Source organism: Mustela lutreola, chromosome 14, assembly GCF_030435805.1.
Source record: "Mustela lutreola isolate mMusLut2 chromosome 14, mMusLut2.pri, whole genome shotgun sequence".
Lineage (NCBI taxonomy): Eukaryota > Metazoa > Chordata > Mammalia > Carnivora > Mustelidae > Mustela > Mustela lutreola.
The window spans coordinates 48,232,829-48,260,142 of record NC_081303.1 but is presented as its reverse complement, the minus strand read 5'-3'; the positions used below and the strand labels follow the sequence as shown (position 1 = coordinate 48,260,142).

General features: G+C 40.7%; 1 protein-coding gene across 10 annotated transcripts in view; it reads right to left on the bottom strand.

Moving 5' to 3' along the window:
- Positions 1-27,314, bottom strand: part of PPP1R12B (protein phosphatase 1 regulatory subunit 12B) — a 221,067-nt gene that overhangs the window by 110,268 nt on the left and 83,485 nt on the right. For 6 of the 10 annotated variants that reach the window (XR_009347436.1, XM_059146021.1, XM_059146015.1 and 3 more), the window contains exons 10-14: positions 25,193-25,396; positions 23,835-23,917; positions 22,099-22,224; positions 19,494-19,673; positions 15,552-15,734 (exon numbers count right to left, since the gene is read on the bottom strand). Coding sequence is in view for 8 of the 10 variants with exons in the window: in XM_059146021.1 (XP_059002004.1) it covers positions 15,552-15,734; positions 19,494-19,673; positions 22,099-22,224; positions 23,835-23,917; positions 25,193-25,396 (776 nt within the window). In the remaining 2 variants the exon portion in view is untranslated. Of the gene's footprint in view, positions 1-5,727; positions 5,781-15,551; positions 15,735-19,493; positions 19,674-21,528; positions 21,570-22,098; positions 22,225-23,834; positions 23,918-25,192; positions 25,397-27,314 lie in introns of those variants that run through there. The other 4 variants (XM_059146019.1, XM_059146020.1, XM_059146022.1 and 1 more) reach the window with 3 other exon arrangements.

The following is a 27,314-nucleotide window of genomic DNA, read 5'->3' as shown; positions in this document are numbered from 1 at the left end:
ATCACTACAATCAGGATAGAGATAGATCTATTAGCCCCCAAAATTCTCATGTCCCTTTGTAGTCCATCTCCCCCAATCCCAGTCTATGGGAATTTTTTGTAATTACACAAAAAGCTTTAAAACTTGATACTAAAGGAACACACTGACTTTCTCATTCACACTAAAAAGTAGTAAGTAAACCAATAACTGTCCTAACCCACTAAATCAGGTGTTAGCCACTACCTTATAGATTGTAACAAAAACGAGCCTAAGCTCTTGTGAAATAAAATTCCTTATATTCTCTGCACCACTAGCCACCATTCTCTAAGTTTTAGGAAGGTAGGGCTATTTTTTGTCATCACATCATTAACATTTAGCACTGTGTCTAGCTTATAGTAGGTGCTCCAACACGGTTACTGGACTCAATTAAGTTTATGGAGGAAATTTAGAATTCAAGTTAACATAGCTTTGTCACACGCTCATTTATTTACCATTTGGAAAGTTTCACCATCAGTGTGTTGATCCATTCATTTTCTTCATTCCATTTAACCAACCATTGCCCCATCCTATACTTTTTTTTTAAACCTACTCCAGATACTATATTTCAAAACAAACCAGGCCTGATTTCCAACAGGATCTCGTGAGGAAGTCCTACATATAAAGGAGTGATAATTAAAATTGAAGATAAGAAATGCCATGACATAAAGAGCTCGTGCTCTGAATAGGAAGCCCAAAATTATCTGAAGGGTGAGAGATAAAACATAGAGGAGGTGATATGAACGGAATCTGGAAAGACTGGGAAGAGGGCTTCCTACACTAAGCCGGGGGACAACACTGCTTATGGCTCCATTCTTGGATTTCAAGCAGGAGAGTGAGCCGATCAGATCTGCACTGTAGAGGAGGGACTGTTGGGATGGGGAAGGGGAGAAGGTGGCCAAGGGTCCAGCTGGGAGGGGCCAAGTTAACAGAGGGCAGTGCAGATGGAGAGAGAGTATAATTGAAGGGCTCTTGACAATGAATGACAGGACCTGGTGAGGACTATGTCACTTCTTGGTGGGAAGTAAAGAGAAGGTTTCTAGTTTGATTTCTGTGTTTCCCAATTGGGTGACACTTCTTCAGGACAAAAAGACTTTTTAAAATACATGAAAACTTGGGTGGCTTGATTGGTTGTGTCTGACTCGTGATTTTGACTCAGGTCATGACCTCAAAGTCCTGGGATCCAGCCTTGTGCAGGGCTCCTCACTCAGCGGGGAATCTGCCTGGGGAGTCTCTCCCTCACACTCTGTCCCTCCCTCCCGCCCCCACTCAACGCTCTCTCTCTCACTCTCTCTCTTTCAAATAAATAAATAAATCTTAAAGAAATACATGAAAACTAACAGGTTTTTGTCTCTCGTTCCAGGCTTTTTGGGTCAGAAGGAAGAAAATGGTTTGGTTTGGTTATATTCTTTTTCTTATAGAGGACTAGAGAATCCTTAAAAATGCGCACCTGTAATAACACTTGAAATCATGAATATTGGGGAAAGGAAAACAATGGCCAGAAAACATTAGGTGTGGCTACCGGAAGTCAGGCACTATTCTACCTAAGTCCTTTCCACGCAGTGCCGTGAAGCTCATCAGAGATGTCTAGGCTAGAAATCTAGTCAAGTAATGGCTGAGGAGACTGGAGTGGACCAGATCAACTAGAGAGTCCTGAGAAGAGAAAAGAAGGAAGCCCGAGGAACAGTACATAGGGTGTTTGCAAAAGAAAATGAGCTTAAAAGGACACAGTGAAGGAGCAGTCCGAAAGAACAGAAGTGAGCCCTCAGGGGTCTCTCTTTCGGACAGAAGTGGTATCTCAGGGGTCAAGAGAGAATAAAGATTTCAGAAGACAGCAGTCAACATCATAACATGCTGCTGGGAGTTCAGGTTAACAGATGAAGCAGTGATTAAGGAATCTGATCATTAGGAACGCCACTGGGCCCCCTCCTAGAGCAATTTCACTGGAAAGGGGAGTGGGGCAAAATTTCTACTTTAATAGGCTGTGCAGAGAACAGGAGGCTAGGAAGTAAATAAAGTGACATAAGGGCTTTTCCAAGAGTAATAGGGAAGACAGAGTAAGACAGGATGACCTCAGAAGGTAGTGCAGCACCGAAGGGAAGTCTATGAAGATACAAGAGACAAGCACCTGTCAAGGACAAACAACATCTTTGTGCAGGAGTGTTTTTGTCATAGATACAGCTAAGCTTGCAGCTCTGGTTCCCATGACTTATGAATTTTGTGTGCCAAATGTTCTTTCTTTTAAAGATTATAAGCTTCATTGTAAAGGAACGTAGTCCTTGAGTTATTACTATATTTTATTTACATGGCAATGAGCAGTGAGCCATTTTCAGCACAAATGCACCAGATTTGTGAATCACATTCAATTTTCCTTTTTCAGGTTAAAAGACTAAAATTTATTCAGAGGAAACAATTTAAAGAGCTGGGTCAATTATACTACCCAGAATTAGCTAAAAGACTGGGGAAGAGGGGGAAAAGTGGTTTAAAGACAAACCAGAAACAATGAATCATTCAGGTAATTGCTGTCATCCAATCCCAATTTTTAAAATATTTCTTAAAATAGAAACAAGCCTGCCCGTGGCTCTGGAATTCTCCCAAAAGTAACCTTCCCATATCCAGCATCCTCACAAAACACTGAATAAGCCAGTGGATCTATAAGACAACTTCTCATTTGTTTCCCCAAAACCCTTACTTCCTATTTCAGTTTCAGATAGGATAGAAAGTGTTTGATTTGCTTTGTTTTCAAAAGTGGTATCTCCCAAGATGAATACTCATTTCCTAGAAGTTCTGTCTTCCCTTCAAAAAAATGTCAAGAGATTTTAACCACTGTGCTCATTGCTAGCTTATGGTATACAATGGTCCAATGAAGACTTGCACCCTGGCACACATCTGTGTGCTCAGTGGTGTACAGTAAGCATGGACTTTAAATTCCAAAAGATCTGGTTTTGAATCCTGGTTTTGCCATTTACTAGCTCTGTGAGTGTGGGCACTTTCCATAGTCTATCTGAGCCTTAACTTCCTTATATCTTTTAAGAAAGCAATATTATTTATCTCACAAAGCTGGGAGGATTAAATGCATCTAGGAGGGTACCGGCGTATAACATAACAAGCTTCCAAAAATATGAATTCTCTTACCCCATTTAAACCAACTCATATGTTCAAAAGCCAACTCAAATTCTATCTTCAGTGGCTTCACGAAGCCCTTCCTACCCTCTCCATCCTCCCTCATTCATTCAGCTTCTTCTCTAAACTCCTAATATACAGGAACACAGTCTTGCAGTCAAGGATATACAGTTCCTTAATGTATACTCTTGGTTTACTGTGTGTGTATGTGGTGACCCTGATCTTCTAGGCACTGCCTAGGACATACCCCTTTTTTATTATACTCAGCACAATACTGAGCACAGAAACAGTCAGATGGCCATCAAAGACTTAGAATCCGATGATTTTAGAATCCAATACTACCTACAAATCTCCTAACTCCATTGACTAACCAATTAAGACTCTGAGAGTGAAGAAGTTAAATGGCTTGCCTGAGAGAGCATACACTGTGTGTTCAACTGAAGAGGAAACTGGAGTCTCCTGCCTTGCCCCCAGAGAGTTTGCTGAGCTCTGGTGAAGCAGCACCCCAGCGATGCCCACAGAGGGCCTCCCCATGCCAGAAACACCTGCACTCCCTGTAGAAAAACACTTTATACGGAATGGGATAAACACGCTCATCTGCAAACTGACCCAAACACAAAATCAGGTCTTAGGGCACCTTACATGAAGTAGATCAACTGACGTTCTTCTGCTGCCACCTTCTGGAAAGAGTATATTACTACACAGAGGCCCATTTTCACTGAGAAGTTTCTTCTATACGTATTTACCCAACCCCCACTATGTATTAGGCTCTGTGGTATGCAGAAAACCCAATAAAAAAAGCATTCTCAAGAAGCTCACAATGTAGGGGCGCCTGGGTGGCTCAGTGGGTTAAAGCCTCTGCCTTCGTCTCAGGTCCTGGTCCCAGAGTCCTGGGATCCAGCCCCACATCGGGCTCTCCGCTCAGCAGGGAGCCTGCTTCCTTCTCTCTCTCTGCCTGCCTCTCTGCCTACTTGTGATCTCTGTCTGTCAAATTAATAAATAAAATCTTTTTTTTTTTTTTAAAAGAAGCTCACAATGTAGTAAAGGAGAGACAACATCTAATTTAATTAATTAGTTAAAGCAGTCTTAAGAAAAGTGCTACCGAAGAACACTCTAGAGACCGCACTGAGTGCAGCCTGCAGCTGGGGAAACAGGGTAGCCAGTGGTGGGTTTTCACCCCATGAATAGACTCTTGTTCAGTGGGGAAGGTGATAGAAGCCCTTTCCAGAAAGGTCGAGCACAAAGAGGGTCATAAAAGGAAAAGCATGTTCGGGAAATAGCCAGCGTTTTCTACCTGAGTACACAGAGTGATACGATGCCAAAGACACAAAGCCCAAGAAGAAGAGTAGAGAGGGACCAGTGAGAAGAGCCAAAGTTTAGTTCTGGACAAGCTGAGCTCAGACTCTAGTGAGTGATCTCTCTACAGGGCTGAAATGACTACCCATCCACAGAATCCTTTACATGGCCGGACACAGCATGATTTTGAATTTTGTCTAGAAAAATGGGTCCTAGGAATATAAAAGATGACTTAGGAAACTTCTCCTCTTGTAGGTATGGGAAACATTTACTTCCATGAAGATTCAATGCGAATGTATGGTTTGTAGTATGTAAACAGCTCAATGAGCTAGTCTTTGCATTTTGTAATTTCCTGTTCAAAGGCCAACTCAAGGAGTAGTCTAACCTTTCATTTACCTAAACCAGCTTCTCTCTGCAATTGTCCTACATATCCAACAATTCTTTTTGTTTCATTTATTTAAAATATATTATATAATATTTAAGACTTAAAAAGATACAAAGAATACAACCACCAGGGGCGCCTGGGTGGCATAGTCAGTTAAGAGTTCAAATCTCGGGTTTCAGCTCAGGCTATGGTTAAGGTCCTGGGATGGAGCCCCATGTCAGACTCAGTGCTCAGCGAGGAGTCTGCCTTCTTTCTCTCTGCCCCTCCCTCCTCTCTAAAGTAAATAAATAAATCTTAAAAAAAAAAAAAAAAAAGAATACAACCACCACCTATCATCCAACTTAAGAATACATTACTGATGTCAGTTTCTTCTTGAAAAGAGAAGCATGTTTCTACTTCTTGAAATTATTAGTTGTCCTCTGCCACTCTAACCTCTTGGGTGGGATCCTTAAGTCAGTGCACATGTTTAAATTCTTTAGGAATATGAACAAACACCAGAGAAGTTCTAAACCGGTTATTTTGAAACTGTACACCTTAATTCTTTTTTTTTTTTTTAAAGACTTTATTTATTTATTTGACAGACAGAGGTCACAAGTAGGCAGAGAGGCAGGCAGAGAGAGAGAGAGAGAGGGAGGCGGGCTCCCTGCTGAGCAGAGAGCCCAATGTGGTGCTCTATCCCTGGACCCTGGGATCATGAGCTGAGCTGAAGGCAGAGGCTTTAACCCACTGAGCCACCCAGGTGCCCATGTACATCTTATTCTACCCTCTCCCTCTTCTCCCAACCACACCACCACCAACACAAGGTATGCAATAAAGTCAGCTTCCCAAAGGACCATAAGGAAGGGAAGAGCACGGAGGGTAGATACACACGTCTAGGACATCAAAGCCAACAAGCAAAGAAATTTTACCTTCTGCTTCTGCTATTCCATGCCCATTCCTGATGTCTCAACTCAGCATACCGAGTTAGCTCCCAAACACAGAAGGTGCTAGTAAATTACGGCAGGGGCTTGATTCAATTCCCCAGAACACAAAGATCAACTTCCTGTGCCTCAGATTTCCATAAAACCAGGAAGAGTAAGGAACTCCACTGCCAGATCAAATCATTCTAGGTGAGAGCAGGTCAAGCTACCTGAGACACACCTTGCCACACACCTGTGCAGCAGCTTCCCAGAAGCCCAATTTTCACAAACAGGTGGCCACTCCTTGGACTGTCCTTCCCTAGTAACCTAGTAAACACCAGAGCTCATTTTATGAGATTGTTCCAACACGGGAAAATCCACTCATAGGAGAGAAAGGGGAGGGGGATTTGAGAGAGGGCACAACATTTTGGTCCCTCCCACATGTCACCAATACAGCTCTGAAAAAAGAACCACTTTATCAGAAGGAGATTAACTGTAAAAACACAGCTGATAAGGGCTTTGAGTAGCAGGTGCTGGGTGAATGCTCACTTTACTCTGAAGTGGTTGGGGAACTGGGACAGAACCACTAGAGGCTCTACCGCACCAGGGAAGAGATTCTTGTCCTTTCTTTGGAATGCATGTGTCCCGAAGGGGTAGGGGAACGTTTTAAAGCTCCACTCCTCAACTGTTAAGTGGTGTGCTGAGGAATTATGTGACAAATGCCACTGTCTCTGGAAAATGAAGTGAGTTTGTGTCTTAACAGCTGTGGTTAGCCGCAGAAATACAGGGAAAAAGATAACAGACTTGGAAATTTAAGACCCTTAAATCTTACCGTAGTAACTCTTAGCAGGCACCATCAAGGTCTTCTTTCCCAGAACAGTTCTGTGGACCTATATGGTCTTAGTGTTATTTTTAAATGGCTTTTTGGAGATACAGTTCCCATCCCCAGTTAAGCGTACCATTCAGTGGTTTTCTGTACACTCACAGTTATGTAATTATCACCATCATCAATTTTGAAACATTTTCATCACCCCACAAAGAAACCACATACGCATTAGCAGTCACTTTCCAGTTCATGTTTTTAAAATATAAATCAATAGCATCATTCTCACTGGCTAAAGGGGACCACATTGCACCAAAGCTAACGATTGCCCATTGTAAGCTGCACTGGCACGTTACCACTAATAAAGAAAAAGCAGTGCCAATCACACATGCTTTTTTTCATCACCTTTTCAGCACTTGGTATAATAGTTACTGAAAGGGATCTTTCAGATTTAGACATACTTTGTACCAGCAATGCACATACCTCAGTGGTAGTAATGAAATACCTATGACCAAATTCACACATGCACTAGAACAACCAGCAGTAAGACATCCTGGCTTTAGAGACATTGAAATGTGAAAAATGTTCACCCTAGAATCAACAGTATCAAATAGTGCATGCAGGGTTTAGAGCCTCCTTGGTTACAAAACAACAGATACTGACTTCACTAACTAGGCAGGAAAGGAATCAGGAGAGCATAATCTATATATACTAATAAGGTAACATAGTAACTCATCACCTAAGCAACCCAGAAACCCCCAGGATGGGGGCAGAAAATGTATCTACTGCTATACACATTTCACTCTCTTCCTGTTCGCAGTCACAGTTAGGAAGAGAAAGAACTATCTCAGTAGAGAAAAATGAATTAAGTTCAGCTTCTTTGCAGTCTTTTAGATAGGGAGAGAAAAATACTAATTTTAGAATCAAAGCTGAGAGTGGAGGAGCTGTGGAATCCCCTTTCTAGGGCGCCTTTTCCAATGGACAACTGCCTGTCTTTAGCCTGGAGACAGAGAGATGAGTCAAATGACTTTAAAAAACCATGACTCAGAGTTTAATTACTTGGTTTAAATTTCTAACATTCCAAAGACGATGCCAAATTAATTTGCTGACAGCTTCACATTAGCAGGAATAACTACCTAGCTTACATGGACCCCAAGGGATTCAAGAAGGTCGGTAAGTGTGGTATATATGACTCAGCCAATACTGACCATATCCTGACCAAGCATGGTCGCATGCGGGCTATCTGGGAAAGGGAAACAATTTTAGTTTTAGTTTTTTTTTTTTTTTTTTAAGATTTTATTTATTTATTTGACACAGAGAGAGAGAGCATGCATAAGTGGGGAGGAGGAGCAGAGGGAGGAGAATCATGCTTCCCGCTGAGCAGGGAGCCCAATGCGGGGCTGGATCCCAGGACCCTGGGATCCTGACCTGAGTGGAAGGCAGATGCTTAACATACTGAGCTACCCAGGCGCCCCCAATTTTAGCTCACTGTGGAGAAAAACTATTTTGGCTGTTTCTCTAAAAAAAGGAAACAGCATCAATAAAAAAGATGTAAAACTCAGCATTAAGTGGTAGTATGTTGTAATCTAGATCTCATTTCTTACCGAAGTTGCATACATTAAAAAAAGAAAGATGCAAAATTCAGGGGTTGGGTTGAGAGGCAAAAAAGCTAAAGGAGAAACAGCAAGAGGATCAAAGGCAGACACTATCAGACTCTAATATTAGCCAAGGGAACTGTTTACATTTTGTTGCTAAGGAAAACTTGGCGCTTTGGAAAATGAACCCAGCCACTACGCTATTGTGACAGCTGCCGCTTGGCTCTAATGCCCCTGTAGAGTTGTCTGCCAACTGCTTGCCACTCACCCTTTCTGTCCTGCTGTCTGCCAGTCAAATCAACTCCTTTACAATCAGATGACCCTGTTGGTTTTTTGAAATCCTCAGGGTCACTCCAAAGACTGGACGACAGTGATTAGGGTGCCATGGAGGTAGACTGCTGCATGCTGGGCTCCCCACTAAGATGGATGGGCCCTTGAATCAAAACCTTTATTCTGAAATCCAAAAGAAATGATTGGTGAGCTCAGTGACAAGGGAAAAAGAGGCCTGGGTGACGATCTCCACTGTGCCTCTGACTCAGGTGTGCTATTAAGCAAATCATTCCACCTCTTAGGGCCTCAGCAATTCCATTTGTAAAGAGAATACATTTAATCACTCTTGAGCTTTTCAGGAAAGAAAACCAAAGGAACTTTGCAAATCCAAGATCATGTGCTTCTTCAAAGTAATAAACTATTTCAAAAGGCCTGCACTGAGCTTATGTAGCAAAATCATAAATTATCTAAAATCCTACAAACCTTGAAACTTTTTTTTTAAAGATTTTATTTATTTATTTGACAGAGATCAGAAGTAGGCAGAGAGGCAGGCAGAAAGAGATGGGGGGGGGGGGGTGGGGAGCAGGCTCCCTGATCAGAGAGCCTGATGCAGGGCTCAATCCCAGAACCCTGGGATCACGACCTTGAGCTGAAGGCAGAGGCTTTTTTTTTTTTTTTTAAAGATTTTATTTATTTATTTGACAGACAGAGATCACAAGTAGGCAGAGAGGCAGGCAGAGAGAGAGAGAGGAGGAAGCAGGCTCTCCACAGAGCAGAGAGCCCGATGCGGGGCTCGATCCCAGAATCCCGGGATCATGACCTGAGCCGAAGGCAGAGGCTTTAACCTTGAAACTCAACTCTTTTGTTAACTCTTCAGTGACTATGGCCATCTTCAGAGACTTACATCGTAAGAAAGACTGTGGTTTCTAGAGTTAAAATTTTTTTTTCAAGCTCTCCTTCCTCTGCCCTGCTTGTAATGGTAATACTTTATCACTCTGGAACTTCGGAAAATACAGGGAAAAAAAGGAAAGAAAAGAAAAGAAAAAGCTACCCTTGGCCCCCTCTGAAAAATCTAATGTTAAGATTTCCATGTTTATTATTATTTGGTATCATAATCTATTTCTTTTGTCTCTAGCTCTGTCCATTCAATCATGTATCCGTAGTTATGAACAGACGAGAGCACACAGTGTAAAGCTGAGACTCATCTTAAGCCAGTCGGTACGCACATACCCGTCTATACCCGTCTACCCCTTCTTAGGACTAAGCATTCTCAGAAAAGAAATGCCAGCCGTGCGGCTTTAATGGCAAGATCTACTCCTCAGTCCATGTGCTCTGATTACATTGCAAATGGAGATTCTTTCTGGAAGATGGCTTTTCCACTGGGTAGGTCTCCCTGTGGCCAGTTTTAAAGCCCCATTTATCCCAGTGTTCACTAATTGTTTCAAATTGGACCTGTGAATGTGAGCTTCAGGCCTCCATCCTGGTTCTCAGCAGGAGTCCCAATGCTTCCACAAGGAGCTGATTACAGAGAAAGCTGCAGCTTCAAGAGAAGAATTAGCACCCAGCATGCTCTTTCAAAAGGAAAATTTAGCTGTTTTCAGAACATGTGATATTTTTTTTTTCTTTCAGCTTATGTTTGTCTAGAGGGAGAGATTCTAAATGGCTTTAATTCTGTAAAGGCTTAAATGATATGTTTTATTTGATCAAGTCATTCCCTAGCTGAAAATACTTCAATGGTATTCCATAGCTTTGAAAACAGAAGTTCAAGTTTCTCAGCATAGCACAACAAAAATCTACATGGTTTGGTTCCTGCCTACCTCTCTAGCTCCACAATTTCCAAAGTATACCCAGTGGGATACCAGTCTTGGGTTTTTGTGGAAAAAAACAAAAACAAAAAACAAAAACGGAACTATTCGATGGACACAGAAATTTGGAAAATGCTGCAAATTCTAACCACCCCCACACTCCCCTTTCCTCACCCAACTCCCCCCACCCACCCCCGCCCCCTGAGAGGAAGGATTCTGAGGCGGCTTTGGAGTAATTCTGTTTAACTCTGTTTAGCCGTTCTTTCACAAACTCATTTGCCCACAGATTTTTTTTTTTTTTTTAATTTTGATTCATCTAAACCTACTTCACAAAGACACTTTCAGGAATACAACACTGGGCCTTGCCTGCTCCCTGCTTCAGGCATATTAAACTTGTTTGTTGAATTTCTTGTGTGCCCTCTAAAATACCAGCATCCTATTACTACTCAGAGTTCACTCCCAGCTGCCTTCAAAATTCAGCTCCACTCACCTCCTCTGGCATACCTTCTCTGTCACCCTACTCAGTCTGATTTAGTCTTCCTTCCTCTGTGCTCCCACAGCAATCTATACACATCCTTATCAGAGCACTTAACAACTGACTATATTATTTGATTTACTTGTTTGCCTTCCCACAATAGATAAATTTAAACACTCAAGGGCAGGAAAGACGTTTTTCTTTGACCTTGTATCTCTAATAACTGTGCCTGGCACATGGCACTCTGTCAATAAAGGATTGATAGTCGGCTTTACATATGTGGATTCCCATTTAAATAGGACTTTATATAGGAACAACACGTTTTCAAAACATTTTATGCTAGGCACCACTTCTGATTAATTTGCCATTTTTACAGATGCGTCTATCCTCAGTACAACTGTTTCACGTCTAGTTATTGTTACCAAATTAAGTAACAGTTTGAGGTTTCTGATTTGTATCCAAAAATTCTACTACATAGTGATCTGCATGTACTTCTTCTAAAAGTAGCTAAGTATCTAAGAAGCTGCATCTGTTAACTTTTCCTCAGAGTGGTTAATTTCCTATGTGAGTCTGTCTTTGGCAGGCAACTGTTTTATAGAAATCCTTTGTACCCTGGTTGTTGATGTGTTTCTTCACAGTGGTTTCAAATTGCTTGTACCTATGGCCTCAGAGTTTCAAGAATGCACACCTAGTTTCTATGGTAAATTCTTGGCTTAGGTCGGGGGTGCCTGGGTGGTGCACTGGGTTAAGCATCCAACCCTTGGTCTCAGCTCAGGTCATGATCTCAGGGTCCTGAGATCAAGTCCCACATCGGGCTCCCCACTCAGCAGGGAGTCGGCCCGAGATTCTCTCTCCCTCCTTCTATCCCTCCCCACTGCACATGCTTGCGCTCTCTCTCTTAAATAAATAAATAAATACATAAACAAACAAATAAATAAATAAAATTCTTGGCTCGGGATTTCCACACATATATATATGGGTAGTAAAAAATTTCCCACAGAAGACTTTTCTGTCCCTGCTCAGACCCTTGAATAGGCGCCATCCTTGACACTTCTTCAGGTCACAGGCAAAGTATCCTTTTCATGAACTGGGCAGCCTTTCGAGAGCTCCAGCTTTAGACGGGTTCTTACTTACAGCTCCTGACCTAGTCAGGTCCAAAGCCATACTTCGTACACCCACGCATGGGCATTAAAATCTGAGCCTCCAGACACTGACGTCTGTTCTAGAGGTCTTATACCAACCCTGGGCCACTCAAACCATTCTGGCTTTTGGATTCTCCTCATTTTTGTCACTTCACAGTTTCCTTTCACTTTTCTAAACTCAACTCTATTTTCCTATGTTTATAATGGGAAAGGGGTCCTTATAAATTCATCTACCATGTTGCTAAACGTTTTCCTAAATAAGTTTCGAGTCCATTCACTTTTTTTTTTTTAAGATTATTTATTTATTTATTTTACAGAGAGAGATCACAAGTAGGCAGAGAGGCAGGCAGAGAGAGAGGAGGAAGCAGGATCCCCGTTGAGCAGAGAGCCCAATGCGGGACTCGTTCCCAGGATCCTGAGATCATGACCTGAGCCGAAGGCAGTGGCTTAACCCACTGAGCCAAGTCCATTCACTTTTTTCGATCTCTTTTGCTACTACCTTTGGGCAAGCCGCTGCTCGCTCTCATGCACCTTTCTTCTGCAATGGTCCTCCCACATCTATTCCTTTCTATCCTTCCCATGTCCAATTCATATGGACTACTGTAACCAGAGTTTAAAAGCCAGAATTTAAAAAAATGTAAGTCAGGTCATGTTATCTTTTTGCTTTTTGGATATTTTCTATAAGACTCAGCAATTCTGTGCCTACATATATAGCCAAGAGAAATAAAAACATAGGTCCACACAAAAACTCGTACACGAATGTTCACAGTAACATAATTCAAAATAGCCAAAAGGTGGAAAGAACCCAAATGTCCACCAACTTATGAATGGCAAAGAAAATGCAGTATATCCACATAATGGAATAGTGTTTGGCCATAAAAAAGAATAAAGCGCTGATACATGCTACTGCATGGATGAACCTTGAAAACATTATTCGAAGAGAAAGAAGTCAGTCACAAAGACCACATATTGATTCCATTTATATGAAATGTCCAGAATAGGCAATTCCATAGAAACAGCAAGTAGATCAGTGGTTGCTGAGGTCTAGGGAATGGGGAGATGGGGGTGGGAGCAAGAGGGCCAATAATGAAAGGAAGGTATGGGATTTCTTTTTAAGATGATGACAATGTCCTAAAATTGACTGTGGTAATCACTGCACATATCTGTGAATATACCCCAAATGACTGAACTGTACACCTTAAATTATATGGTATATAAATTACATCTTTATAAAGCTGTTTAAAAAATGTTCCCAGTAGCTCATCATGGTTCTTAATATATATATCCACAATCTTTGTCCTTGGCTCTAAGACTTTGCATTATATAGCTCCTATTTATTCCTCAAGCCTCGCCTTAGACTGCTCTTTCCCTAACTCTCTACCCCAAAGCCACAACATCTCTCAAATTCTCCAGAGGAGGGGCCTGAGTGGCTCAGTTGTTAAGCGTCTGCCTTTGGCTGAGGTCCTGATCCCAGGGTCCTGGGATGGAGCCCTGCACTGGGCTCCCTGCTCAGCGGGAAGCCTGCTTCTCCCTCTCTTGCTCTCCCTGCTTGTGTTCTCTAGATTGTTGTGTCTCTCTCTGTCAAAAAAATAAAATCTTTTTTTCCCCCCCCAAATTCTCCAAAGGATCAAGCACCTTTCCACCTTAGTGGCTTTTCAACAGTCACATTTTTGGCAGGAATGTTCATCCCCTTCTCCCAGCTGTTATTTGCCCTTTACACTTGGAGTATCATCCTCTTGAGATAACCTTCTCCGATCCTACAGGAGAAAGGAAGTCTTCTGTAGGCAGATCTTTGGTCATAACAACTCATACTACTTCTTCACAGTATATATCACATTATTTAGTGTTTGTTTTTCTTCACTACCATATATGTTTGCCAAGAGCTGAGACTGTTTTTCTCATTCACTGCTGCATTACCGAGGTTCATCATAGTACTTTGCAATGGCCGATGCTCAATAAAATTTTGAACAGAATGAATGCTGGTGACTGAGTCCAACAGCTCTTTATGTAATATCTTCTTATTTATCTTGTGCCATTACCTTATTTGTCTAATAAAGATTATTTGCTATCTAATAAATAGCTATATCTCCCTATTATCTTGCACCATTCTAAAAATGCACTTACCTTGATACACCACATTCATTTAATTCAGTGATGTTTTGATATAATTCTTCTATTCTTATATTTGCTGCTTCTTGAGGAATTATGTCCTAGTGACAATATATGGTACACAGTATGTAACCAATAAATATTTGTGGCTTAAGTAAAACTTCTAAAACAAAATTACAATCTGTAGCAGGCACTATATTTTGTTTGTAGGTTATAAAAATCCCAGAAGACAGTAACTATCTCTCTAGGTTTCTCTAAATAATGGTGCATACAATGAGTATTTAATAATGCTGTTTGATAAGAAGCCTGATTTAGCCATCCTTTCAGGGATCATGATCTTAATGATGAATTTAACTCATTTTACTTGCCTCAGCCCAGAAGCATTTTTTTAAAGGGAGTTTTTTTCACCTAATATTCAGAAAAAAATTAATTTTGCATTTAGTTCCTAGATGAAACTAATAATACCTTAATTCCATCTGAGCTATTAAATATATAAACATTAAATATTCAAGACTGATTAATTAAAATTTCCTTAGCTGGAAACCAATGAAAAGATGACGCTCTATAATGTGTTAGCCCAGGAAACTGACTTCCTTCTATTTTTATATAAAGAAATGAAAAAAGAAAGGAAGGAATTAAAAGAAAGGAAGAAGAAAAACATTATTCTTCAACTCACTTAACATCTCTCTTCAACTTCTCAGAATTTTATTCTTCGAACTGTCTTTACAATAAACAAACATCTAAAAAGTTTAACTCGTTATTCTTACAGATGATAAGACTTCTTGATTTATTACACATATACACACACCCACAAACATAAAATCTTCTTCCTTTGGATATTCAAAAGAAAATGAAGCCAGACGGAAATTTAAATTTTGATAAGATTTCACTTCTTTTTCCAGTCTTAAAAAAGGGATAAGTATGGCTTCAGTTTTTAAGTAGATCTGAAACAGCCAAATGGAGGGCATTCTATTTTTTCCACTTTTTCAAGTGGAGGAAAATGTCCCATTTTTCTTGGTCACGTTTTCCAAGATCTCCTAATGCTATCAGAAAGTTCTTCTTAGCGTCTACCTTAAACCTCTCCTGTGCCACATATGACTGCTCTCTCCTAATTTTTCTTGGAAGAAATTGTACAGTAACCAGTCCCTACCGTTCTACCATATCATCATATACTATTGAGTTCTTTTTCTGGTATTTTTTAACGAATTAAAATGATATCCTAGCTTTATTTCTCTGAGTCTTTTTCATAATACTGCTTTTCTTTGCTGCCGGAAAAGTCTTCATCGACTCCTCAGAACAAAAGAAAAGATCCTTCTCCGTGCTTCAGGTTCTCCATCACAAAATGGGGAAAACATGCCTGACCCTGATTTCTTTTATAGGATAAGTGGAAAACAGACATGCCTACATTCGTAACAGAATAAGTATCTATGTTAAATAATCAGAAATAATTAAGAGCTCCATCAAAAGTCTCCCAGAGGCGAAATAGAAAACCCAAACTGTAATATAAAGATCTACTTTCACAAATATATTTGGGATTGGGGGAAAGACTTCACACCCACTCCTTTATCCTACCTCAAAGCAGAATCCCGCAAATGCAATCAGTACAGAACATACCTCCTCCTGTCCCGGGCTTCCACAGAGGAGTCTGTTCCAGGAGTGGAGAGCTGAGTGGCAGTTGTAACCCCATTGGCAGTGCTAGGTGGAGGGCGATTAGTGATCACACAGAGCGGGGTGCTAGAAGAGACATTGTCTACTGTTTTCTCTGTTGTTGAGTCAGCCTGGGATTTGTAAGGAGTCCTGAAACCCAACACACAAAAACACAAGCAGAAAGAGAATGGTCAGGCATGCTACATAACAAAGCACTAGCAGCACACAGACAGAGGGTTTGAGATAAGTTTAACTAGAGACTCTTCTGGCTCAGATTTTATTTGCTGGTTGACTGGTTTTTTCAATTCTGAGCTCTTAAATCTTAGAACAGTATGATTATACATTTAATATGATATCCTCTGCCCAAAGAGTTCTATTTCATGAAATTTTTTTTTAAGATTAAAATTTTTTTAAAAAATTAGCTATGGCACAAGAAGATAGTAACATATGCAAGAGTGCTTTAAATGATTCCTGAGTACCATCTGGTCTCCACACACACGCACACACAGAGGCAGGGCCTCTCCACACACATGAAAACAACACTAAAGTCACTTACGATATTAATCTCCACCTGCCCCTTAATTCTTGACAGTTGGAGTCTGTGGTAGTCCTCAGCCTAGATTAGATGACCATCTTCTTGGATTCCAGATATATGTGATAAATACAACCTCAATATGTCTAGTTCTTTCTCACCTAGCTCAGCAACTGCTCTCTATTTAACCAAATGGCCTGACTGCCTGTATCCTTAAGTGTATACATGAGCCACCGAAACAAAAACTATTAAGATTCTATATGTAACCTTAACTGCAGACTTTCCAACAGCAAGCTGTATAATTAAACTCATTTACATGAAAACAAGATCTTTGTTTCTTAACAAAGAGTTGAGAGCAACCATTGGCTCTCCACCCAAAAAGCTATCATTTGTGATGTCACAGCTTGTTGCTGGGGTAACAGAGATCCAAAATTGATATTCACAGAGATGGGAAAAGCAATGAAAATAAAGAATGCTAAAAATCTGTTTTTTTTTTCACCTACTCACAATTACCAGAAATGCTTATAAGTAGCTATAAGCTCATTTTCAAATAATTACATCATTAGAATAAGCTTGAAAGCAATAATCAGATTGTAAAAATCTAAACAGGGTACCTAGATGCAAATATAAAAATAGAACAGTTCTGAAGAGATATCTAAAAAACACAAGCCACTTCCCCAGAAGCAATTAATGACTCAGAAAAAAGGTGAAATTAAATTCCTCAGACTTACAAGATGTATAAGTCTATAGGACATACCAATATAATTACCCAGCAACAAAGCTATAAAGAATTACATTTATCAAAATCTTACCTGACATTTTTTTTAGGTTAGTAACATGTTTTGTTCTCTCTGTGATTTTTTTCTGCTGTAGAAATGCCAAGGATTTTATTTTACTGAATTACAGAATAGGACTTGAACTATTATTTGGATGTGTGATACGATTTTACAAGTAGAATATTAGAGCAGAGTAGGAAGGGACGCCTGGGTAGCTCAGCCAGTTAAGTGTCTGCCTTCAGCTCAGGTCATAACCTGGGATTGAGTCCCATTGTGGGCTCCTTGCTCAGTGGGAAGCCTACTTCTTTCTCTGCCTGCTGCTCCTCCTGTTTGCACACACCTTCTCTCTCTAATAAATAAATAAATAAATAAAATCTTTAAAAAAAAAAAAAAGATTGCCAGAATAGGAAAAGCTCCAAAGCAAGCGTCAGAGGCTCTGGAACCACTGGTGTTACATTGCAGCCAAGTTAACCTCTCTAGTCTCTTCATCTGTAAAATGGGAATAATGATACCATAAAATCCAGGGCTCTTGTGATAATTAAATAAAATAATTTATGAAGAACACTTAGTATTGGCAAATACTTAGTATTGACAAAAACAAAACATAAGCTCAGTGGAAACAAAATAGTTAAACAGGATCTCTGACATGGAAAAATCTAGGTTCAAACTCTACCTCGATTCCTTACTAGATATGTGACCTTGAGCAGATGAATAGGTTTTGGGTCTCACTTTCCATGTCTATAAAATTAAAATGGTACTTCATATACTGGAGGCCTCTTTATAAACAATGTACGTGTGCCTGAGATAGCGAGTTGCCTGACCCATATTCATTTTCCTTTTCTTCCTAACAGAACCCAGACTTTATTGAGGCCAGCATTGTACTTAGTTAAAAATTCACATTTTCGGGCGCCTGGGTGGCTCAGTGGGTTAAGCCGCTGCCTTCGGCTCAGGTCATGATCTCAGGGTCCTGGGATCGAGCTCAGGGTCCTGGGCTCTCTGCTCAGCAGGGAGTCTGCTTCCTCCTCTCTCTCTCTGCCTGCCTCTCTGCCTACTTGTGATCTCTGTCAAATAAATAAATAAAATCTTTAAAAAAAAAAAAATTCACATTTTCCAAAGTCTTCCTGGCTGCTAGAGGTAGCCAGTGAGACATCAGTAGAAATTGGTGCTTTGGGGGAAACTTCCGTTCAGAGGCCTTCCCTCTTTGTGTATTTCTCCCTTTCTTCCTTCTTCCTGCCTAGAATGCAGTTATGACTCCTAGAGCTTCAACAGCTGTTTTGTGCCATGAGGCAACCCATGGAAATGGAAGCATGATTTAATGATTGTGAAGCAGAAAGACATTAGGATTCAGGATTCTTTAATGACTTCAAAGCTATGGTGCCAGCCCTGGCTATTGCTGGACCTTCTTAAGTGAGAGAAAACAAGATAAACCTTTATCATATTTTAACCTTAATTATTTAGATTTACTGCTATATGGGAGTAAACCAATTGCTCATGAAATTTTTGTAATTACCTAAGCCAATGCTTGGCACATGATAGGGTTCAACAAATGGCAGCCATTACTATTTCTCCCTAGTCTTAGCTCTTATTACTTAAGCAAGTAAACTCTCTGTGTTTCAGTTTCTTTATCTATGATATAATATTTACTATGCCTGTGCAGATGAATTATTGTGAGGGTCTAATAAATTTCTACATAATTATATAGTATTATTAATAATAAATCCAACCCGAGGCTATCCTTCTGAGCCAACCAATGCTCACCAGTTATTTTAAGGAAAGAAATCTAATAAATGGACAAAAATCAATCAAGCACTACCATAAGCAAGTGTTCTTGCAGCAACAAGCAACACTATCATCATTATTTTTCATTTTCTTTGTGTCAGTTCTAGAAACAAACCCTCAAAAAGGGGTCCCTTTGCCATACCCCAAAGTAAAAAAGATCTCTGACCATACATACAGGGTCAAAAGCCATAGTCAAAACCACAGCTGAAGTTCTGTTGCACTTTCACAATGAAGCCTTGCCCATGCTACCCTGATGCTACCCCTTAGGCAGACTAGACACCATTGCCCCAGGAATACCACAAATCTAGACAAATTCAGACAAACACAAATCTCTTCCCTCCCACAGTGTTTCCAGCAAAATTCTCTCATTGACTAGGAATTTTTAGAAAGCTATAGGAAGCTTTTGGAACAAGAGTTAGCTTTTCTTCTGATTCGGGTTTGTATCTCATACTCTGAAAAAAAGAGTAAGTAGAAAAGATTCCTACTCACAATTACTGGAAAATTAATGTAAGTGAAGTATGGGGATATTTTTAATATGTGTTTTCCCATAATAGGATGACCCTTACACAGGAATCACACAACAGAAGTCATTTTAAGTTGATGCCTAAACACCAAGTACCAAGATATATATATACCCAATGAGCAACTGCTGAGTGGCTAATACAAGTCCAAACAAAACATCCTTGTTAAATCACGGACATTTTCACAAAGAATTCAAACTTGTATCCCCAGTGCCAAAGTCCCTTTGGTTCGAATTTCATATGTGCATCTAGAGGCATGAGTTTCGATGACTGTAACTCAAATGGCCCCAAGAAGCCTTACCTGCCATGGTGTACAGATGCAGTAGTGTTTGCACTGATTGGTGCAGGGCAAGAAGAGGCAGGTTGCCACTTGCTGCCCCGAGAGGTAGATGAACCAATGGTAATGGGTGAGGTAGCAGATGGATTGCGATTGGCTGAAATGTAGGGACTTGTGGGGTCACTACTTCTACCAAATGAAGCACTGCAAAACAGCACACAGTCACTTTCTTCAGGACATGCTGCTCACCCACCATTTCCCAGCACCACCTTCCCCCCCAAGACTGTGCATTTAAAAGGAATGTAGACCAAAGAGAGGGTACGGCAACTGGGAAGTGGAGTGAGTGATCAACTCCAGCTAGAGCTGTGTCACTGGCAGCAAGCAGGCATCTGTCAATCATCCAAAAGAGTGAAGGAACATGGAGGAGAGATGATATGCAATAAGAGAAAGCAGAAGAGTAGTATATAGGAACAGAAGAGGGGCTACAAAATATTAGCAAAGAGAATAATTTCATTAGAAAAAGTAATTTCCAACAAACCCCAAGGCAAAAAATCATGCAACCCCAAATGTCTACCTGATACAGAAGTAGCAGTGCAGAAGCTAAAGTAAGACCAAGAATTTGGAGAGGTTTTGGAGTAGCAATTTAAAATTAAAGAGTGGAGAAGAATAAAAAAGCTCTGTGGGGGGAAAAAAAGTCTCTGAGAATTGTAGTTACTTAGCCTAAAATGTGTCTTGGGAGGATTCAAGGTTTTAAGTCTAGAACATAATATTGCATGGGCAATAGAAGGTAACTTTCCTTTGTTTCAAATGAAGATAAGTAAGAACCATCTCAATTGAAGCAAAAAATTATTTGGATTTGGATTAGAATTTTTTTTAAAAAGTCTTGACTATTATAGTAATGAGACACAAGCAGAGGTGACCAAGACAAACTATGAAGCCTTCTTTGGTAAAAATTCATTTTACTGGGACACAGGAAAGAAATTTCTGCCCAAGGACAAGAGATGAACTAGAAGAAAATGGAAAGTTTGTTGAGGACTGGTGGAGCCCAAGATGGTCACGTATCTTCTCACACTTTCTTTTTTAAATAGCAATAGCATACAATTCTTCCCTTTTGAAAAGATCATAAAATGAGATTTTGTATAATAAAAAAATGCTTTAAGGGTGACAGAGGTTTGGAAATCCAAAGCATGAAGCAAGTTGTGGATCTTTCAACTCATAATTAAGCATGCTTTCCACCCTAAACAGAAACAGTCCCTTTCTCCTCTGTTTACCATAATTATGCCAACTGTATCTATCTATCTATCTATCTATCTATCCAGATGCTACTCCCTCAACCCATGTGTTAATGATCTGGATGGTGAAAAAGAACAACCCCACCACAATGTAACAACATACATGGAATTTAAATGTGGTTTTCTCTCTTTCCTAGATCTAGAATGTTACTTTCTTAGAAAAGTTTTCTTGGTCTTGGATACAACCATAAGAGGTAATGATGTATCTAGACAGACTAAGACCTTAGCCCTGAAGACAGGTAAGTAATAGCTTCATTGAGCCAAAAACACCAAGTTTGTATATATAATGAAGTGTTAGTGAGATCACTGAACTACCCACTACCCCTGTAGAACTGAAGACCATCCAAAGGCCACAGTGGCTGTTTGTTTTATAGCTCGCTAGTTCCCACGTTCTGACATTAACTAGTTGACAAGATTCCTTCAATCCAGTGGAAATAAGTTTTAAACCCAAACACATATTTTATGGCAAAAGGCTGTTTCTCGGGCAGCCAACCAATCATCCATAAAACCTAATGATGAAGCCCATGGCATGAAGAGGCAACTGGAGGGGTTGAGTAAATCAAAGTGAAGAAAGAATTCACAGTGAGCAATGAGAGCCAGACTCTTCCACATCAGCAGCAAAGTTCAAATCAAAACACTACTTAAGTGTATCTTACAGCTTAATGGCTCTGGCAAAGGTGCTTTGCTTGCTGGCTGGTACATGGCAAAGAAAATAATGGCAGAAAAGAGAATATATAAATGAGAAAAGGGGAAGGAAACCCATGTACCTTCTCTGCACCAAACTTGCGAGTTTCACATCTTGATGGATCTGAGGGCCATTAAAGTCATAAAAAAAAACAACAACTCAAGTCCCTAAATTAACAGGCTTCAATATGAAACTTCTTTAATGCAATTCAAAACTGTCCCCATTACCCAACCCCCTCACCACCCTATAGGGTCCCTCCCTTCCTCCCCATAAAAATGTAACTTGAGATGAGAACTACTCAAGTTTTAGAAAAAGGAAAACTAGCTACTGGACAAAGGTGATTTAGATTCAGTCCTGCTCGGGGATTACTAGAAGTCACTTCCAGTTGAAGATTTTAATAGGACTGAGAAGGAAGAGTATAAATTCGGATCTGTCTGTGGTGAGAATTTGGAATTAGCTTACTTTACTTCAGTTAGAAAAATAAATGTTAATTTAAAATTAGTCAAGATGTTACTCCCAAGAAATCTAAAAGTAATTCATTTTTGATTCATTTTTGTGGTGCTAATTGGATATAAAATGGCATGCAATTATTACCCATACACCCATAACCAGAGTGAAGAAAAATCATCTCCCGCCGCGTGGAACCTGGTACCTTTTCAAGTAGGTTGATACATAGGTAGAAGGAGCAACTGTCTGTGGAGTTTCACTTCCCTTTGCTTCATCCCTCCACAGCTGCCGTGTGTATGAACCACTCCTCACTAGATTAACAGCTGATTCTCTGGAGAGGCATGGAAGAAAAATAAAACAAAGCACTGATTCCTGCCACCAGTTTTGTCCATGATACAATGCAAACTGGGAGGGTTGCCTGGGTGGCTCAGTTGGTTAAGTGTCTGCCTTTGGCTCAGGTCCTGGGTCAGAGACCCAGAGACCTTTGGCTCAGGTCTCAGGGTCCTGGGACTGAGCCCCACATCAGGCTCTCTGATCAGCGGGGAGTCTGCTTCCCCCTCTGCCCCGCACCTACCCCCCCCCCCGACTCACATTCTCTCTGTTTCAAGTAAATAATAAAAAATGAAACAAAACAAAACAAACAAACAAAAACACTCCAAACGGGGAGAGAAGAGCCAGGGACAGGAACTATAATATGGCTAAAGAAATAGAAACACTTTTCGAGTGATGCTTAGTTTTATATGAACCTGTTTTCTATATACACAAAGGATGGGTCAAGTATTACAACTGCCTGCTTTCTTTTATCAGCTTCAAAGCCAACTAACTTCAATAGGTACCAAATCCTTGTATCAAAGGTCTCCAATTCTTTGGTAATAAGAACTCACTTTTGTTTCTCCTTTAAAGGGCTTTACAAAATCAACAGATTGTTCCTAAGTAAGCAGAGAAGAGGATGATGGGGAAGATGAGGAAGTCTGTCACAAGGGAAAGAGGTAACTAAAGAGGAAAAGAGAAGAACATGCTGGAAGTTTACTTAGTGTTATAAATAAAAGCCATCCAGGAAAGGGCAGTTGTAGGATTTCTAATTCACAACTGTTCACTCAGGGCCTTTGCGACCAAAGCTGCAGCTCTCCATAACAGTCCTCAAACTTCAATGTGCATTAGAATGACCTAGAGAATTTTGTTAAAATGCAAGTTCTAATTCAGCAGGTCTGAGGTGGGGCCCGAGATTCTGCATTTCTAACATGCTTCCAGGTGATACCAGTGCTGCTGAGTGGGAAGACCACACCTTGAAAACCAAGGTTCTCGGGTGCCTGGGTGGCTTGGTCAGTTAAGCTGCTGCCTTTGGCTAAGGTCATGATCTCAGGGTCCTGGGATCGAGTCCTGCATCGGGCTCTCTGCTCAGCAGGAAGCCTGTTTCCCTCTCTCTCTCACTGCCTGCCTCTCTGCCTACATGTGATCTCTGTCAAATAAATAAAATAAAATAAAAAAGAAGGAAAAGCAAGCTCTCATTCAGGCTCTGCCTGAGATGCAGCAGTATCTCAAAATCCTCACATTCATTTTCACTGATGAGGAAGACTTGAAATTTTATGTACATACACATTAGAAGTTGATCACTAATTAAACAACACTATCTTTTTATCTACTATGGAGTAGGTCGTGTGCTAGGTACTAGGGGTCCCTGAGAAACCAGACAGATACAGACCCTACCTTCACAGAGCCTGTTGGTATACTAAGCAAATTCACCCTTGGAAGGGTCTGGGAAAACTTCCTAAAGACAGTAACACCCAAGCTGAAGGGAAAGCATGAAGGGTGAAGAACTGGCAAAGCACAAGAGCTAGGGCTGGGGCTGGGAGGAGCTCTAAGCAGAAGGGATAAACAATCCATAATGGGCCAGGGGCACCTGCCCCTAGAGGACCATCTTCTGGCCTGTATTCGGATTACCTGTTCTCCTTTTCTTCAATGTCGCTTGTGCTGCTGAGCCTCCGGGGGGCTAGCGAACTAAAATAGCTTTTGTTTTCTCTCTCCTGTAAAATCAAAACAAGTGAAGCACAGAGAAGGTACAATACTGACACAGTGTAACGTTCTGGGTGAAAAAGCAGACAGCAATACACCTATATCATCTTATTTCCTGATCCAATACCAATTTTGGTTTGACTGGTATTACAAAAGGTTACCTTCCAAAGGCTGATTCCTACATTTCCTCCATTAAAAACCAAAATGTAGGGAAATAATTCTCACGGGAAAAGCCAAGATGATCAAAAAAGGGAAAACAGCAGCACAAATGACACAAAGCAGCAGCTGCCAAGAGAGACGGAGCCTTTGAAAGCCACAAACAGAAAGCTCCACTCGAAAGTTCTTCATGAAATAAGCCTTATTTCTTCCCCAGCCCATCTTCCCTTTGAAATGCAGCTTCATGCTGCAGAGGTCATCCAACTAATAGGCTTCCTCTCCTTCAGGATCTCCAGAAATATAATCCTGAGCAAGGGCACTATGGTTACAGGGCAGACTTGACCCCGGAGAAGGGCATCAGGTGAGCTCTAGAAAACCTAGAACCAAAAGTTAAGAAATAACAATGCACTGATCTTGGATGATTACATGGATGAGGGGTTTGTGAAGTAAGCCTGATCATACATCTAGTCATGAAAAAAATGAGGCACTGAAACATGATTTTCCTAAGTGCTAATTTGTCTGAGCTTCATTAGGATCAAAAGTTCAGGGTGCCTGGGTGGCTCAGTGGGTTAAGCCTCTGCCTTTGGCTCAGGTCATGATCTCAGGGTCCTGGAATTGAGTCCCACATTAGGCTCTCTGCTCAGTAGAGAGCCTGCTTCCCCCCCTCTCTCTGCCTGCCTCTCTGCCTGCTTGTGATTTCTCTCTCTGTGTGTCAAATAAATAAATAAAATCTAAAAAAAAAAAAAAAAAAAAAAAGTCCAGCTAAGGAACTTTGCTTCCAAACACTGAAAGAATAAATTACTGGTATTGGTTCAAGGGAAACTTAGGCCATACCCAAATCTTCCTGTTTCTGATTTAATTAATTAATTAATTAATTTGCCCTAGGTAAGGAGGGTAAGGAAGAACAAACATAAACTATGCCAAAAGGTAAAGGGTTTTTCTTTTTTGGCCAAGTAGTAATAGCAAGCAAATCACTAACTGATTAAACTACTGATGTGCCATCTCCCTTTAAAGACTTTGTACTCCCAAAATCAAACCAGGGACTAGAACACACTTTCCTTTGCTCTGAGACTGAATTTCCACAGAAGGGAACTGCCTAGGAACTCCCCCACACCCTGCCTAAACTGCACCTTATCTTTGCTGTCCAGCAGGGCAGAAATCCGAGGGCTTGATGACGACCGGTGGATGGAGGAGCCTCGGTCCCTCAGAGCCTCCCTAGAATTGGCCACCTCACTCAGCATGTTGTGGCTGCCAGTTTTTCTGAGTCCCAGTCTCCACGAAGAAGGAGATTCATCTCTGGGCTCTTCCGGCTTGTTAAAAAGGCTGGAGGAGAACTACAAGGGAAGAAGCAAAGAAAAGAAAAGGAGGAATAAAAAAAGGTCCTGATGATTCTTTTCAGCCTATTTGCCTTTTCCCACACTTAACTAAGTTCAGCGAGGCAGTATCGGGCAGTACAAGAACAAACACATGGCAGGCTTTCTGCCAATGTTCCCTTCCTCACCTGGCAGATGCTAGTAACTGCTCAAGGCTCCCTTTCTCCCTGAGCCAGAAATAGCCTCAGATTCTTAACACAGTGCTCCTACTGACAGAGTTGCTCTCTGAGAAATTAAACACTGTTTGCTCTCTTAGCAATGAGTACTGACCTAGAACACCAGGAGATCCATGTTCTAGTAAAAACATCTTCTCTTGCTTGACTGTGTAACTGAAAATGGGACATTTTACTTCCCTAGGTCTCAACATGCTCACCTGTAAAATGGTGATAATAAGCTTAATTCCTCCTTATAACATGTGAAGACTAGAAAACACAGATGAGGCAATGTATAAATATGTTTTAAGGTACTGTGGTAAGGCTGTGGTAAGCCGATTTAAGTTAACAGTAATAAAAATACTAAAACTCGGGGCGCCTGGGTGGCTCAGTGGGTTAAGCCTCTGCCTTCAGCTCAGGTCATGGTCTCAGGATCCTGGGGCTCTCTGCTCAGCGGGGAGCCTGCTTCTCCCTGTCTTTCTCTGCCTACTTGTGATCTCTTTCTGTCAAAAAAAAAAAAAAAAAAAAAATCTAAAACTCACTCCACTCAAATTCTAATTGCTTATTTCAAGAAAATAGTTTATTTGATCTTGGGTAGCAGTTCCAAGTGTTTCAGATCTCACCAAGCAGCAAAATTAAAAAAGAAGAAAAATGGCAGAAGTCACAGAATTGCCATCTGTCTAGATTTTGCCAGGACAACATCTTTCAAACACTTGCTTATCATTTCCATCACTATCATTTCATTAAAAAAAGAAGAACATTTTAACCTCAGAAAAGAGAGCTTTCTGAAAAGCTTACATTGTCTTCATCTCATTTTGCCATAAACCACAGAAAACATCATAGACTAGTGTTAGGCCCAAACACTGGTCTGAAGTAGCTGCTCTTTCGAACGGCAGTCAATGATCCATGCCTGGGACCTGGGGGACCTCTGCAAGATGGCTTTGGTCTTTCTCCAGGTTATCAGGCCACCTTTACTGCCTGGTGGAGTGAAAAATGCAATAGAGACACTAAATCACTCATCTCCAGCTCACACTTAGACTTTCTCTTTTACTTAGTCCCTGAATGGATATATTTATGTACTCCCTCCAGCTCTTTCTAATCCACCCCGATTCTGGGAGTCACGCACACACTCTCTCTCTTTAAAAAAAAAAAAACAAGAAATAAATTAAAAGAAAGCAAGAAGTCTAGTCACACTTAGAAGCAGTGGGAGTATGTGAGGTAGAGCTATATGCCTGGGTAAGGAGGGAGGTCTGGGCTCTGTCGGAGACATCGCTACAGATTCAAAGCGATGCTCATGGGAATAAACAAGCAGCCAGGCCTTTGCTTCCCCGTCTCCACAATGATACCATAGTCCTGTCTTTTCCATTCATGAGGCACTAAGATCGGTGTAAGTTAGTGTCTACAAAACCATAGAGTTTTGGACAACTTCCTTCCCAAGAACTCAGATCAATTCTTAATCTCAAAACTAACTGTATCCTTTGCAGAGCAAGGTCATTATTCAACTCCATCTCACTGCCTAGAAGCCTATAGCTTCTTAGAGGTCTGGGCTGAACTGCAGGAGGAGGTGTCTCTGGTATTTCGAAAAGTTCTTTCTACCTCTGCTCTCTACACATTATGATGAGTACTGACAAGACTTTATTTATGAAAGTAAAATTTTAAACAAGAAGTAAAAAAAGGACGTAAGTCATTGAATCAATTAATACTGAATGCTAGCTATCCTCCTAACC